This window comes from Elgaria multicarinata, chromosome 3 (assembly GCF_023053635.1).
Source record: "Elgaria multicarinata webbii isolate HBS135686 ecotype San Diego chromosome 3, rElgMul1.1.pri, whole genome shotgun sequence".
Taxonomy (NCBI): domain Eukaryota; kingdom Metazoa; phylum Chordata; class Lepidosauria; order Squamata; family Anguidae; genus Elgaria; species Elgaria multicarinata.
In genome coordinates this window covers 36,512,613-36,526,242 of record NC_086173.1, presented here as the reverse complement: position 1 = coordinate 36,526,242, position 13,630 = coordinate 36,512,613, and the positions used below count along the sequence as shown (strand labels likewise).

The following is a 13,630-nucleotide window of genomic DNA, read 5'->3' as shown; positions in this document are numbered from 1 at the left end:
GATTCACTGGTTATTGGCAGGTTGCCTTTTTGGGACTTCACCAAAACTTTCAGCTGACAAGTACTGACACTGCAGTAAACTGAGGTGAAGCCAAACGGGAAAGATGGGTCTAAAAAAATACCCCCTGAGTTTCTTCCTCAGGAAAGTTCTCTCATAAAAATAGAACGGATACATTTGTGAACCTAAAACGGAAGCTTACTACAAAGAAGTAATAACAATCCACTAATTATGGGTGTAGACACTCCTGTCATAGCCCTATATGTATGTGTTTAATTTTTATACTAGTGTGTGTTCCTGCAGACACTATACAGCTCAACTGTATACTCACATACAACTCACATACAGTTCAAATGAGAAGAAAACATGGCATGAGGAGAACCTACTCCAATCTTCTCTGCTATGAAAAGATACAATGTTTAGTTTCCATATACATGACCTAATACCTCCAGTAATAAGCAAACAACACAACTGGGATCATTTTTCTTGTTGTGTCCATTGCATGACACTTCAACAGGAAATGCCTGTGAGTTTTTTTAAAAATACATTTGCTTTTCTGCATTACATCAGTATGATTTGCAAACTCTGGAACCTGAGTGTTTAAAGAGTTGTTAAAAGCAAACCAGAGACTCTTTTGTCTAGAAACTGGAGGACTGGACAGTTCCTGCTGAGCTTTATCAACTGTAGCAACCCAATAGAGGCCAGTGTGGGCTGAAATATTGAACTTGTCCCAGTGTGCCTCCAAAACAGAACCATATGGGCAAGCCTGGACTTGGCAAGGGAGGACCTGAAAGAGGTGTACAAAATTATGCATGGTGTGGAGAATGTGGATAGGGCAACATTTTTCTCCTTCTCTCATAATACTAGAACCCAGGATCATTCCACAAAGCTGATTGGTGAGATATTCAGGACATTTAAGAGGAAGTACTCCTTCACACAGCGCATAGTTAAAATATGGAATTCGCTTCCACAAGATGTAGTGATAGCCACCAATTTGGATGGCTTTGACAGAGGGTTGGATAAATTTCTGGAGGAGAAGGCTACCAATAGTTACTAGTCTTGATGGCTATGTGCTACCTCCAGTATCAGAGGCAGTAAGTCACTGAACATGGGTGGGAGGGTGCTGTTGCAGCCATGTCCTTCTTGTGAGTCCCATGTCAATAGCTGGTTGGTCACTGTGTAAATGGAGTGCTGAACTAGATATACCCTTGGTCTGATCCAGCATGGCTCTTCTTATGTTCTTAGTCCTACTACATTTATTGTCTGGCTTTTTTCCTCTTGCAAGGAACCCAAAGTGACTTACATAATCCTCCTCTCCATTTTATCCTCACAACCACCCTGTGAAGTAGGTTAGACTGAGAATTCACATGTTATCACACAATTTGCCAGGTATGACTGGTGTGAGTGCTCTGCCTCCGATATGCTCCGCATTTCTGCTTTCATATTATAACCTATGATCGCCCTGATCATCAGTTACTCTCGTGACATTTGAACCAGGACACTCTTGGTTGTTTAGGGATTAAACAACTCAGAGTTAACCCAAGAACATGTCGTAGGTTAACTCTGGGTTGCTTAACTCCTAAACAACCCAGACTATCTGGATTAAAGAAGTGAGGAACATGATTGAGACAGAGCACTCACTCACTCCTGGCAAATCGTAGGTTAATTAATCCAAAGTGGCTTACAGTCACCCAGTGAGCTTCATGACTGAGTGGGAACTAGAACCCAGATCTCCCAAGTCCTAATCTAACCTCATGCACCATATTGTCTCTCATTAGCTCTCATTTTCTAAATTACTGCAACCCTCAGCCTCATATACTATTTATCAGGAAGACCCTGTGGTGGCATAGGACCAAGAACTCCAGAAACATAACCTTGCTTCTAGAATGATGATGATAAATGTCTTCCCAAGCGATATCATTCAGGGCCTCCCCTCTGCTCACCAAGACAAATGATGTGCACCTATTTTTTTCACAGGCACCACAATATTAGTGATTAACCACAATTTTTCCAAACATATGGTTTATTCAATAACAGCCACAACACTTACCTGCTATAACTCCAGCAACGTAGACAAACCCAATCCTTGTTGCACCATGTACCATTTCAAGGGGGACTCCAACCAGAAGCTGAAGAACTACATTGAGTCCAAGGTGCTCTATCCTGGGGCAAGAGGAAACGGCCTTCGTTATTGTTATTATTTTGACTTTCCTTTGCTTCTAAAAGACAGGTGCAAAGACATTGTACATAGAACCCAAATAAGCCACTGGGAAGATCCAGGGTTTCTTAGTTTCGTTCTAACGTTCAAATAGTAATAGTAGTTGTTGTTATTCTAAAGAAAGATGTAGCAATTCAAGTTTAAGAATCCTGTCTTTAAACAATGGTGATAAGCAAAGCAGAGTTGTAAACTAAACAACTGAGAACAATGGATGGGCTGGAAGACTCCAGCACAAATCTTAGCTCATTCATAAACTGATTGGGGTTGCAGAGTAAGTTTTGTCTAGCCACACTTCAGACAGAAACAATTTCTAGCTTTAAACAAGACCTTTACTTAACATTAACAGGTATTTTCTTTTTACAACCAAAGCTGGCAAAGTAAGCAGGCAAAAGTAAAACCAAAATCAGCAGCACCCCAACTCCCTACATGCATTAACCGTTTTGTGGCTTTTCAACCTGTTATTTTCCCCTCCGTACAGTGGGAAAATGTACGGAACCAATGTCTCTTGCTTATTCCAACAATTGCATGTACTTGGGCAATCCTATCTCTTAGCTAGCTAGAAAACGCACTCTTAAAGACCCAGAATATTATGCACAACTGTTTGGAGCATCACCCAGCAAAACCACATATGCCTATGCCCTAATGTACAAATGAGATATATGGCCAAAAACAACACAAAAAGAATCTGAGGAGCAAATTGGCTAAAGTCATAAAAGGAACCAACAAAAGCGTTGTCACACTGGAACAGTTCACACGATCAAATAGCCCACTGTGGCTTATTATATTTATTGTAATTATTTAAATCACTGTGGGCTGTAGCAAATGCCAGCTGTCTTTTGATTATCCAAGCTGCAGTCATGGCTTGTCATGTCATCTGAACCCGGGCAGTGGGAGTTATGGGTTTTTAAAGATGCCTTTTTAATAATGTGCTGCTTTTAATAATGTATTAATTTTAAATGTTTTAATTAGTTATATGTATTTTATGGTGTTTGCATTTGTGTTGAACCCCACCTTGATCCAGAGGGAGAGGCAGATAACAAATAAATAAATATTATTATTATTATTATTATTGTTGTTGTTGTTGTTGTTGTATAACTCTTGCATAACTCATCATCTGTTCTAGTGTTACGTGAGATTTGTTTAACCCTTGCACAACCATCATCGTTCAGATGAAAGGACAACTGCGGTCATGGCTTGAATATTCAAAGCCCACCCGGCATGTGACACAGCTTAAACAAGCCACAGTGGGCTCTGGTGGATCATGCAAACTGGGCATTATGTCAGGAGCAGAAAACAAGGAAGGAAATAGGAACTTTAGAAAACAAAATTATTGTCAAAAGAGGACTGAAAGGAAGACAGGGACCTTGCAGAGAAGCTCAATGAATTATTTGCATCCAGCCTTCCCTGGAGAAGATGTTGGAGAGATGCCCACACCCCTAAACCATTCTGCCTGGAAAATGCACTTAAGAAGACTTATCAAACAGAGGGGACAAAGGATGACGTTTCAGAGCTTAATTAAAAATTGATTTAATTCATAAATTACAAATCACCAGAGCCTAATAGCATTTACCTGAGAGTCCTGAAAGATCTCACATGTGAAATTGCTGATCTTTAAACAGAAATATGCAAACTTCATTAAGGCCAGCCTTTCCCCCAGAGGACTGGAAAGTAGCCAAAAAAGGATCCAAGAAGAACCCAGAAAATTACAGACCTGTTGGCCTAATACCCATCCTGGAAAAACTGGTAGAAAGCATTATGGTGCAGGCAGTACGGAGACGAATCATGGAGGAAGATGGAGGGGCAGGGCAACAAAAGACACCCAGAGCTAAATGGATTAAAAATTGGCCACAAGTTTTATTGGTTACAACTTGAATAGATTTGTCAGGGGCATAGGGCAGCCTGCTGGCTGTTATTTACCACCCAGCCTATGTGCCAGGTACACAGGTGGAAGAGACAGGAATGTTGGGCCACCCACTATAATGTAAACCCACCATGTGAGCCCTCCTGCACCCTTAGTGTGTGGCAGACTTGCCAGCCCCCATGGACCTGAATGCTGTAGCTCAGGCCTAAATTTATAGCCCAGAGGTGGAACAAAAGAAGACATTTCTCCCTCAGGTCCACACCAAAGCCTCACCCTTACTGAGCCAACCATATTATTGTGCTTTGTTTTAGCTGTGATGTACATTTGTATTGTATTGATATCATATATCTATATTGTTGGGCTCCACCTCAATATGTTGTACATGACAGGCAGTATAGAAATATTTCAAAATAAATTAACATCAATCAACATAAGAAAGCGTACCATCCATTGGGTTACCTCACTTTTCTCAAACGGTTGTGGATTTTTTTTTCTATAGAGGTTATGGAATTTCTATCTCTTGGAACGCACACAGCTAGCTATGCACGATGATTTCGATATGAATAATAACCATGTCCTAGTTGCAAAAAGATAGAACTGACTCTCAACACCCCCAACTCAGTTGTTCAAGATTCACGATTTGCTGCTAGCCCAAATCTCCTTCTACACTTTTGAAAATATGCCTACCTCTTATCATTACTGAGCCTTGTGTGGCGCAGAGTGGTAAGTGGTAATTACTGCAGCTGAAACTCTCCCCACGGCAGCTGGGTCTCATGCAGCCAGCTCAGGTCAACTCAGCCTTCCATCCTCCTGAGGTCGGTAAAATGAGTACCCAGATAGCTGGGGGAAAGGTAACTGCGACTGGGGAAGGCAATGGCAAACCACCCCGCTATAAGGCCTGCCAAGAAAACGTCAGTGAAAGCAGGCGTCCCTCTAGCAGTCAGCAATGACTCAAGGGCTTGCACGAGAGGTTCCTTTCCTTTTTTTCCTTTTCATTACTGGTTAAGTAGCTACAATGTAACTACTCCCCACCCCACCCCACAAATACTACCAGTGCACAAAATTCACATTAACCAAAAATAAAAAAACCCCTCAGGAATCTGTGTAGTTAAAATGAGAGGAAAACAATTTGGAAAAAGATGAAACTATCTACTTTTTCTTCTACAGATGGAAACAGCTACATGTGGGGAGCACACAGGAAGAGTCATGGGAAGGTGCCAAACCTTTTCTAACAAAGAATGTAACTCTCTTTTAAGTAACAACTCTTGTGGAGGAATGATTTATATAGGTTAGGAGACCCTTAGAGGTTTCATTTCTCAGAGTGTTTGATGCATGCCTGTTCTTTAAAAATGACTCAAGAAGCTTTTTCTTTCAGTCCATTTTGACTGCAGCCCAAAGCATCAGAGTCCCATAGTCAATAAGCACCCATAAAACATAATTAGCTTTCTCATGCTCTGAATGTGTCATTCTTTAGATGACAATATAATTGATTTATCAAGGCTCCACTTTCTCTGCAACCAAACAAATGGAGCCCTAGAATCAATGCAAGTCATTAGTTATGGCAGCAATACAAATGGGTGGGCCCCACAGATAATTAACGTCCACCCAGCATTAGAGCAGAAAGCTAAAATTTACAGCTTTGGCTTCTTCAAAAGCTTTTCTCCATCAGGACTGAGACACAAACAGCACACATTTTTGGAAGCTCTCAGGAAGCCCAGCCAGCCGCCCTTAACAACTGCCTTCTCCTCCAATACCTTCTGACTGTCAAATGCGCCCATAAAAAAAAGCAGATGAGCACAGTAAATTAAGAGCTCCAAATTAACATTTTAAAGTCACAGCAGGAAATACGACAACAATAGACTTCACCATCTTGGTATTAGCTTGCCCTTTGGGATGGGGTGGGGGCGAGGGTGGGCAGAGGAATAATGGTCTTACCATTAAAACAGAAAAGAAAAAAGAATTATGATGTTTCCTGAGATTTATTTTATTCTCCGGATGTGAAAATAACTTAATGCATGACGCTGGCTATAAATGATTGCTTATCTACCTAACTGTGGTAAGTATTTTATCACACTAAAATAATAATAATAATAATACAGCAGGGGTTGTTTTTCAAGTAGGGAATGTGTATGTGGTTTTGATGGCTTGCACATCCAAAAGATTTAGAATCCACTGCAAAAAGCAATAAGCCGTCACCAGCTAAGTCTCTAATATTTACAGATGTTAAGCATTGGTTACTGTATCTTCCCAAGAGTTTCCCTTGGAAACCAGCCAAGAGTGTGAAAGAAACCTGATAATTAAAAATTTCAGTACATTTTTCAAGCAACACGACAGTCTAATGGCAACAAGATACTTGTCAAGGCATAGGTTAGCATTTTGCGGGTAAGGAAGGCATACTGTGATACTGCTGCATTGTTTATGGTTTTACAAACTTTTAAGGTTTCAACATGCTTTGCAATCCATATGGAAAAAGCTGATTCTTTAAATTCAAATAGATCCCACAGTAGTTAGGGCAAAACTAGATGCAGCATTAATTACATGAAAGCAAGTTGCCATTTGAAAAATAGCTGTCAATAGCTGTCAATAAATATACACAGCTAAAAATCTATTATATCATTAACAAACTAAAACCAGTAGAAAAATTTAAAAACAATAAGAACAATTAAAACCATGCACAGCCTTGGAGAATTTTAGCCTTCAAAGGCTTTAATAAAAAGCCATGTTTCAACTTGGCGCAGAAATGAAGCCAGCATCGGCAACAGTCGGGCCTCCGAGGGGAGAGTATTCCACAACCAAGGTGCCACCACAGGGAAACCCCTCTCCCATGTCCCACCGTAATGTATGTCTCACGGTGGTGGGACACAGAGGAGGGCTCCTCCCACAGAGCTCAAATCTCAGGCAGGCAGATACAGGGAGAGGCGCTCCCTCAAGTACTAAGGGCCCAAGCTATTTAGGGCTTTAAACGTCATTATCAACACCTTGAATTCCAACCGGAAGCAAGCGTATAGACAGCCAATGCAAGTCTTTTAAAACAGGTGTTGTATGGTTTTTATGGGATGTTCCGGTGAGCAGTCTAGCTGCTGCATTTTGCACTAGCTGGAACTTCCGAGGCTGATTGGGACAGCCACGTGCAAGGAGTGACTACCTCCACCCACCCACCATTCTTATCACTAGAAAGTCAAGAGTGATAAACCCATATTTGATGGTTTCAGTGAAAGAGATATATCCCACTTTATGCTCTTGACCAGCAAGTAATACAAACTAGCTCTTACAAAGCATAGCAACAGGATTGTCCTAAGGACTCAGCAGTAAAGCAGAAGACTTAGCCTTGCAGTGATGTTTCAGTAGGTCTGGATCCCCATTAAAATAATGTTTGGCCAATGTTGTTTATTTGTTTTCTAAAGGATAAGGCTCTCCAGCAAAACTAGCATCTTTAAACATTCTTCTACCTTTGGAGTCAAATTTTGTCCTAGAAAAATGAAATGATATTTACCAAGAGTTGGGAGATGCACATTGTTTCCCCATTATCAAATATGGTGCAACTTTTATTGGCTGCATAATTCTCTCCCCCTCATATAATTTGTCATGGAGAGATTTTTTATATGTATGTTCTAAAGGAAGACAACCATTGCTCAAGTAGGAAACTTTTGCGGGGAGGGGGAGGGGGAAATTAAAATGCTGAGCGTAAGTGTTTTGGAATCAAGAACCCCCTTGTCTGCCCAGGTTTAAGGGGGCTCAGGGCAAAGTGCTGTCTGGCAGGCCTCCTCCTCTATTGGCATGCCAGAGTTGGGTGATGCCAGGCCTGCATGTCAGCAGGGGCAAGCAGCTGTCCTGCCAAGCAGTGCCAGGTGGCTGGGGCAGGGTGGAGCAGGGTGGGGGGTGGGGGGGAATAGCATTTTAACCTCTCACTATGAAGCACTACATTGAGGGCATTTGAAAGAAATTAAAACAACAGCTAGCCCACCCCACACCCTTGCCCTCTGTTGCTTGGAGGCCCAGGGCAGTCTTCAACGGTGTGGCCTGCTAGGGAACTGAGCCCCCGGCAACTGGCCAAAAATGCCTGGTGCTGACACGGGCCCTATGCCCCTCCCCAGCCTCCCCATAACATCATGCAAAAACTGAGTATGTCAGTATTTTCTTCAGCACTCACCCTGCATGCATGAATATGTAGGTGAGGTACCTCCAGGCCTGGGCTCGGAGCTGAGGATGATATAATAATGAGTTCTTCAAATATAAGGGGTGGGTGACTTGCAGCACAAATCTATCTAGAACCACTCCGTTGTAAAGAAAGAAGGCGACCTAGGAAAGCAGGGAGATTCCACAGTTAGTCATAACCCATTCAAGCATCCAGATGAGAAAAAATATTGAAGACTATGCATTTAAGGAGAAACAAAGGGCTTAATCCAGCAAAAAGGAGTTGAGACTATAAAAGTCTGTTCAGATCTTCTCCCTCACTTGTTCATTGTATGCATGGAGGAAGCAGTGGGATTACATGGCTAGTATTCCTTGATGCTGCCCAGCCACCAGCCATGCACCCAGCAATCACACATTGGTTTCAAAGTGATAGGGGGCTTACACAGGTATGCATATCAACTCCTCCACAGGGGCAGGATTCCTGATTGGTCAGGGTTCATAAGAATACTGTTCATAAAGTGGCCAACCAGCTGTTGACCAGGGACCCACAAGCAGGACACGATGCAACAGCACCCTACCAACCATGTTCCCCAGCAACTGGTGTACACAGGCTTATTGCCTCTGATAGTAGTAGCACATAGCCATTGGGACTAGTAACCATGGATAGCCTTCTCTTCCAGGAATTTATCTAACCCATAGGCATGAACAAGGGGTGTGCTGGATGTGCCCAGGCACACCCTAATGTCTCAAAGAATGAGCTGAATTGAGGAGGCCATTGAGTAGGGATCTAGAGGGGGATCCAGACAGAGCTGGACCATCCCTCTGGCTGACCTCCGGATGCTCCATCATCATGCCAAAGAACTGCTGCCTCTGAAAAAGCACCATTGCTCCCAGCAGTAGGAGAAAAAACGAATCACTCTGCTGGGAGCCATGCTCCAAAGAGGCCAGAAGGAGGGTCCCTGAAGGCTAATATTGCCTCTTAAGCCCCTCCTCCATCCAGTGTCATCACAAAGCTCCTCCAATGCTGGAGCTTGAGGAGTGTTACCTCATTCCCCTCTCCTCCCCTCCCCTCCCCTCTCCTCCAATGGCCCTCCTGCAGTCAGGCAAGCTGAATGCCTTTAACGAAATGTGCTGTGCATGCCTATGATCTAACCCCCTTTTAAAGCTATCCAAATTGGTGGCCATCACTACATCTTGTGGTGGTGAATTCCATAGTTTAACTATGCACCAGTGCTCAGTGCGGCGGCAGTGGCAGCGGCGACTCCGTACTTGTGCTCCTTCCTGTGCAGATGCCAGGAAGGAGTGCAAATGCGGGAGCCGGAGGCCTCACACCAATGCACCACCATCAAGACGGGGGCTAAATGCATCACTATTATTATTATTATTACTACTATTATTATTATTTATTTATATAGCACCATCAGTGTACATGGTGCTGTACAGAGTAAAACAATAAAATAACAAAACCCTGCCGCATAGGCTTACATTCTAATAAAATCATAATAAAACAATAAGAAGGGGAAGAGAATGCACCAAACAGGCACAGGGTAGAGTAAAACTAACAGTATAAAAGTCAGATCAAAATCAAGTTCTAAAAGCTTTAGAAAAAAGAAAAGTTTTTAGCTGAGCTTTAAAAGCTGCAATTGAACTTGTAGTTCGCAAATGTTCTGGAAGAGCATTCCAGGCGTAAGGGGCAGCAGAAGAAAATGGACTATTGCAGGGGAGATGGCTGGCAGGCACATAGAATCAATGGGACGCATATGTTTCAACTGAATTTCATCCTGTGCTTTCAATATTATTCAGTTACAGCTAAAATTTGCTGAAACAGCACAATGTGTTTCTGTGCTGTTAGTCAGCTTAGTCTGGTTATTGTTTAAATCAGTTTGTAATGCAAATGTAAAAACAACACTGGCTAGCGTGAGTGTGCATATGTATGTCTTCACCTTCCACTTGCCATCCCACATTAATCACATTAATACTGCAATGCATTGTACATGGGGGCTACTTTTGAAGGCAGTTCAGAAACTTCAGTTAGTTCAAAACAGCTGTTAGGGTGCTAACTGGGGCTGGCTGCTATGATCATGTGATACCAATGATTTTGCTTTGTCAGCTACACTGGCTTCCAGCCCATTTCCAAGCCAAATTCAAAGAGTGCGTTCGGATGATCGTAGAGGGAGAAGAAGCCATCGCGGCTTCTCTCACCACCTCTGCGCATGCCCTAGGCACAACCACCATTTACATAATTCCATAATGTTATCTGAACCTAGCACACAGTGCGGTGGGAGTGTCTTCGTATCCACCCTACAACCCATGACGTGCAGAAGAAGTTCTAGGATGGGTATATAGCACCCCCACCCCATGCGCTGGGTTTGGGCGACACGCCAACCTGCACTTCTCCCCACGTGATTGTCCAAACACCCCCAAAAATTGGTGTCGACCTTTAAAGCCCTAAACAGTTGGGGAGCAGAGTATCTAAAGGAAGTCTCTTCCCATATGTATCTGCTTGGACACTTAGGTCATTTTTGGAGGCCCTATTTTTGGTGCTGCTGCCAAAGGAAGCTAGGCAGGTGGCTACAAGAGAGAGGGCCTTCTCAGCTGTGACACCGGACTTATGGAATGAATTCCCCAAGGAGGTTCACCTGACACCTATGTTGTCTTTTTAGTGCCAGGCAAAGGCCTTTCTTTTCTTCCAGGCATTTTACAGACCTACTCCCTGATGTTTATAGCTGTTCTATCGATTCCTGTTGCTGGGTTGTTGTTTTTTGTATTGCATTGTATCGTATTCTTTTAAATATTTGTACTGTATTTTATATTTTTAACTCTTCCATGGCATTTTTTAACAATTCGTAACCTACCCAGAAAACATTAGATATTGGCCGACTTAGAAATGTAAAAATAGGTTCACACATGGCACAAATAGCGTGTGAGACTCAAAGGCAGTTTTTGAGGGTTTTGTATCCTATGTAAACATACCCAGCGCGACACTAGTATCTCAAGTCTCTTGGAAACAGGTCTTGTTCCTGTAAACTAGAACATTCCATCTCAACCCTGTTTTTAATCAAAATTTTCTGGCATTTTGATCATGTGATCCCGGGTTCCAATATACCACCATACCTGAGCATCCAAAATCATGCCCAAACCCCATTCACCCTTGCCAAGGTTGCAGTTCTGATTCTCTAGGCAGGAGGAGATGCTTTAAGATACTTGCCTCTACAATGGTGATGGCAATCATGAACCAAGGTGGAGGACAGCAGGTGTAACTGTCATAGTACCACTTTCGATCTATCTCACGTGGCAGCGTCTCATATGCAACGTGCCGAATCAACCGCTGGGAAAGGCTAAGTCCCGTCTCCTCCAGCAGGGCCTTGCTGCACAGCCTCCTGTTCCCCTGCAAAATGGCTTGGCGGAAACTATTGGACCTTTTGTTACTCATCTGAGGAAAAAGATAAAACAAAAGGGAAAAACATAATATTTATTTTTTAAATGAATTCAGTCAGGTTGTCAGAGATGGACATGAAAAGATGGCCAAGACGGAAAGATTTAGTAGATATGGGTGCTGGGAACCCAGAAAAGGTTACCTCAGAACACAGGTGGGCCACTTGTGGTCCTCCAGATGTTTTTGCCTTCAACTCCCATCATCCTTTACCATTGGCTATGCCGGTTGGAGCTTATGGGAGTTGTACAGAGGGCCACAAGTCTCCCACGCTTGCCTTAAAGCTGTTTCTAGTTCTATTTTTTATATATATAACATCCACATGACCTTTTGACATAACCTCTACAATTGGATCTCATCCCATGAAGAGCTATTAATATAAATCAAGCATTCTCAATGTATATCTTGATTTCTGCTCTGTCAATTCTATTTATGGAGGACAGCCATATCATTTCTTTTGAGGAAGAAGTTAAAATGGATTGAATAAGACCATTTTTCTAATACTTCCAGATAAGAAACATCCCATTTATTTTTATTTGAAAATATAATTCAAAATAACAGCTGAACCACAAAGAAAATGAAGTAAAAAATGGAGACACCATCATTTCAAATTTATCCACAGGTTGTAACTTAGGCCATCATTATGTCAATAAAAGAACAGCACCATGTCGACATTTGAAGAAACCAGTATAGGGAACAAAGTAAAGTTCTAATATAATTACACAATAACAATGGACTCCAGTGGCTACAAGCTGTACTTGAAAGTGTGCTCGCCATAATGACTAATGCTGTACTGTGTGCCAATTGTTAGTGGAATACCTCCATTCTCCTAGTATCAGATATGGCTCCCTCAAGAAAGGGCAGGCCTGGCCCAAGACATTTTGCTGCCTGAAGCAAAGGACAAGATGGTGCCCCCTCCCCATTCCACATACAGAAGCCAGAAGCTGACTGGACTGGCAGTTGAATCTTACTCAGTTTATTGTCAGAAGCTTAGTTAAATAAAAGTCCGACGTCCATTTCCCAGGGCTGGCCCTACCATGTCATCTTCCACAGCACCTGAGGCAGCGGGCTAATTTAGGGGTAGCAGGGGAGACCAGGGTGCATGGCATATACAGCTCTATACTCCAACAGACGGGAATGACTAGAGGGTTCAGGAGGAACAGCTGGTGTGGGGGTGGCGCTCCTGCCCTCTAGCATATTCCACCTGAAGTGAAAATGCAACTTTGCCTTATGGATGGGCCAGCCCTGAGAGCGGTACTTCAGACTCTTATTTAACTAAGCTGCTGACAATAAACTGAGTGCAGTCCCTGACTCCAGCATAATCACATCTTCTTGTTTTAGCACGTGCCCCTCACCTTGCATAACATTCCGGCATAATAAAGTATAGCAAGTATATTTGATGCCCAAGTTCACATACACACTATAAAAATTATTGTGGAATTGCCAAAACCCACTCTGGGAGCCTTTTACCTCAATACACTACAACTTTCTGTTGACATCTGCTTATAGAAAGGTGCCAGGGCCTCACACAGTATGAGAGATAAAGCATGACAGCATTAGCATCTCTCTGTTTTTGGATCATTTTCTTTTTGGCTCATATCCTCACGATTTCAAAGCTCGGACCTTCTGCTTTCGGACATACAGTGCATATTAGGTAATAGCTCCGAGGGGAGGCAAGCTGCTTAAAAACATACTAATCATTGTGGTGAGCAACTCTGATATAACCACAATTGTGAATTAAGTGGCAGCAACCATCAAGAAGCAACTACTGAGTGGCTTTATGTACTTTAGTATTATTCATTAAAATATTTCTAAACTGCCCTTTATCCTTCTGGCGGTGTACAAGAATATGATAAAAACAACCATATAAATACAATAAAACACAATCATATCTTCAAAAAGGGCAAAAAGGAGGAACCTGGGAACTACAGACCAGTCAGTCTGACATCCATCCCTGGGAAAATTCTGGAGCAGATTATAAAGAAGT

At 42.5% G+C, this 13,630-nt stretch overlaps 1 protein-coding gene across 1 annotated transcript in view; it reads right to left on the bottom strand.

Annotated features, from left to right (window-relative positions):
- RHBDL3 (rhomboid like 3) overlaps positions 1 to 13,630 on the bottom strand; it is a 134,118-nt gene that overhangs the window by 20,378 nt on the left and 100,110 nt on the right. The window contains exons 5-7 of the mRNA XM_063119934.1: positions 11,419 to 11,643; positions 8,227 to 8,375; positions 2,048 to 2,160 (exon numbers count right to left, since the gene is read on the bottom strand). Of these exons, the coding sequence (XP_062976004.1) occupies positions 2,048 to 2,160; positions 8,227 to 8,375; positions 11,419 to 11,643 (487 nt within the window). The remainder of the gene's footprint in view (positions 1 to 2,047; positions 2,161 to 8,226; positions 8,376 to 11,418; positions 11,644 to 13,630) is intronic.